Below are 3,568 nucleotides of genomic sequence, written 5' to 3' on the forward strand. Positions count from 1 at the left end.
AACAAAATGACAAGAGGGCACTGCATCGGTGCAACTCATTACGTTCACATTGCCATTCTTGTTGTTGATACCACCGTTAACTGTTGTGATACAACATCCATACCAGCCAACGATTCTCGAGTATGACACTGATTTAAAACTAATGTTAAGCTCCTAGCATGTGGCAAGTTGTAAAGGTACTTTAGATCCCGCTCTTGGAGGTTCTTAAACCAAACCTAAAATAATTAAGCTTTCAAAAGATAGAAAAAAAGATTTCCAAACCTAAAATAATTAAGCTTTCAAAAGATAGAAAAAAAGATTTCAAAACTCTTACCGATGCTATTAAAAGTATTCCATCGGCAAATAAGCAATGTGTAATTATGAAAATTAGCCTTGGAGTCTACACTTAAAAATTCATAAAGGATAAAACTAAACCTTTATTCCATCAGGAAATAAGCAACGTGTACCAAGACTTAATTTCGAAAAGTCGGCAACTCAAATAATTATCTTAAGAATTGGTGATGAACTAATTAAAACGAATTACTTAAAAATGCACTAATTAAAACGAATTATCTTAAGAATTGGTGATGAACTAATTACTTATAGAAGTGCAACTCAAAAAACTTCCAGTTTCTTGGCTATATCTAAGGTTTTAAATGGTTGTTTCCACCTCTAATATAATTTTTTATTAATTAATTCATTATTAGAGGATAATATTTATTTATGCCAAAATCTAATTGTCCTTGAAATTCAATGTAATATAGTATTTTTTAATTATTTTTATATTTCATATGGGTTCTATATATTTTATTGAATGGATTTTTTGTTACGATCACAAAACAAAACGAAAAATAAAATAAATATAATGACATCTTAACATTTTTTCTATCTTTAGTTACAGACATGCAAGAAATTCTCTCTTATTCTCAGCCTCTTTTTTAAGTATTTTCTATATAAAGTATCTTATAATTCTATAAATTAGAATCCTCTAACAAAGGAAAAAAGCAAGCAATCAATCAAATAGCCCTGAACAAAAAAAGTTAACGGGAGGAAGTAACTACAAAATGGCAAGAGGGCACTGCGTTGATGCAACTCATTGTGTCCTCATTGCCATTCTTGTTGTTGCAACCACCGTTAGCTCTGATGATACAACACCAATACCAGCCGATGATTCTAAAGTAAGTAATTGGTTCCAAACTAATGTTAAGCCTTGGAAAAGTCGTAAAGGCACCTTAGATTCTGCTCTTGAAGCTGCTGAGGCCAAATCAAAAATAATTACGGTCTCAAAAGATGGAAAAGGAAAGTTCAAGACCGTTACTGATGCGATTAAAAGTATTCCATCACAAAACAAAGAACGTGCAATTATAAAAATTGGTCCTGGAGTCTACACCGAGAAGATTGAAATTGAAAAAACTAAGCCTTTTATTACATTTCTTGGAGATCCTAAAGCCATGCCCACCTTGGCATTTGGTGGCACCGCTCGTAAATATGGAACTCATTATAGTGGTACTGTAACGGTAGATTCTGATTATTTCATGGGGGTTAATATTATTTTTCAGGTAAGGTATTTACATATAAGCACATATACACACATATGTCTTAATTATCGTTTCATTTTGCTTAATGATTTGTGGTCTTATGATTCATTTATTCACCTCTTCCTTTGGTATAGAATACTGCACCAAAACCCCAATCGAACAAGCCGGGAGGTCAGGCAGTTGCATTAAGAATTAATGGTGACAAGGCAGCTTTCTATAACTGCAAATTTCTTGGATTTCAAGACACATTATGTGATGATAGAGGACACCACTTTTATAGAAATTGTTACATTGAAGGCACTGTTGATTTTATTTTCGGAAGAGGAAGATCACTTTATTTGGTAAGAATATATATATATATATATATATATATATATATATATATGTATATATATATATATATATATATATATATATATATATGTATATATATATATATATATATGTATATGTATATCAACATTGTTTTGTTTTGTTTTTTTCTGAAAATTGATATATTAGATAAAATATAACTATTATACCTTATTTTAAATGCAGGAATCGCAACTAAATGTAGTAGATAATAAGGATTTGACATTCATCACAGCACAAGGAAAGGAGGAAAAATCAGAAAATTTTGGTTACTCATTCGTACAATGCAAAATAACTGGACGTGGATCGGGATCATTTCTGGGACGAGCATGGAGGAAGATGCCACAGGTGATCTTCTCTTATACTGAAATGGGTGCTGTTGTTAATCCTCTTGGATGGTCAGACAATAGGCAACCTGACAGGGACAGGTAAACTAAATTATCTCTTACATCAAGCTCTGAGAGAGATAAAAATGGTAATGAACTAATTAAGATGAATTGTTTGAAATGCAGCACGGTTTTCTTTGCAGAATATAAGAATTCAGGACCTGGATCGAATCCTAAAGGACGTGTTAAATTCACCAAGCAGCTAAAGGATGCACAAGCCAAAAACTTTCTCTCTCTTGGCTACATTCAGGGTTCTAAATGGTTGCTTCCACCTCCAAAGTAATATTTTTTAAAAGGATGTTTGGTTTACCTTTTTTTTCATAACTGAAGCTGATTAGTTTTCAACCAACTATTTTGTGTTTTTGGTAAACTATTTGAAAAGGCAGCTGATAGCTGATAGATACCTATCAGCTGCCTTTTCAATCAGCTCTCACGTTAGAATTTTTTTTCTCATCAGTTATGACTTTATTTTTTGTTTGGACCATATTATCCCTTTAATTTTGGTTAACTACAAAATTTATGAAATAAAATAAATTTTAATTTACATCTGTAAATTATTTATACTTATAAAATAAATATAAATATTATAAAAATAATTATATTAATTATACGAGAAAATTACTTTTTCATCCGTGAGGTATAACATAATTAACAGATTCGTCCCTCTATTTTTAACACCCAATACTTCAGTCCCTAAAGTTTGATTCCATAAAAGTTAGAGGTGATTCTATAAAAATTAGAGGTCCTTCCGTCAAAAATGCCGTTAGTGATAGGAAAAATGACCGAATTACCCTTTTTAGCATTCAACACTTTAGTCCCTAAAATTTATTTCCTGCAAATTTATAGGTCCGTCCCTCAAATAATCGAATCAACAAAATCTCATTTACAAATCAAAGCAACAATTGAAAATCGCAAACTCAATCTCTACAAATAAATAAAAACTTCAATAAATTCAAGATTCAAACTCAATAAATATAATAGAAATCGAGGAAAAAAATATTTTTTCGTTCCTGAGATATAACACATTTAACAGATTTATCCCTCTATTATTCTCGTCCAACGCTTTAGTTCCTGAAGTTTAATTCCGTTAAAATTTACGGAAGAAAATCTCAAACACAATCTTCACAAACAAATAAAAATTTCAATAAATTTAATAATGAAACTTGAAAAATATAATAAAAATAAAAATATATAAAATTTCAATTATTAAAAATAAAAAATTAAAATTCAATAGAAATTACTTTTGTAATGTTGCTCACTGTCGATCACTGCTCGTCGTTCACTACTCTAGTTGCCCGCTGCTCGAGTCACTAA

At 30.6% G+C, this 3,568-nt stretch overlaps 1 protein-coding gene across 1 annotated transcript; it reads left to right on the forward strand.

Moving 5' to 3' along the window:
* The first annotated feature begins 1,043 nt into the window (after positions 1–1,043).
* On the forward strand, positions 1,044–2,537 carry LOC110608930 (putative pectinesterase 63). The gene is made up of 4 exons (XM_043953133.1): positions 1,044–1,538; positions 1,652–1,858; positions 2,055–2,296; positions 2,381–2,537. The coding sequence occupies exons 1-4, from the start codon at positions 1,044–1,046 to the stop codon at positions 2,535–2,537; spliced, it is 1,101 nt and encodes a 366-aa protein (XP_043809068.1).
* Positions 2,538–3,568: the final 1,031 nt, after the last annotated feature.

Source organism: Manihot esculenta, chromosome 2 (genome assembly GCF_001659605.2).
Source record: "Manihot esculenta cultivar AM560-2 chromosome 2, M.esculenta_v8, whole genome shotgun sequence".
Classification (NCBI taxonomy): domain Eukaryota; kingdom Viridiplantae; phylum Streptophyta; class Magnoliopsida; order Malpighiales; family Euphorbiaceae; genus Manihot; species Manihot esculenta.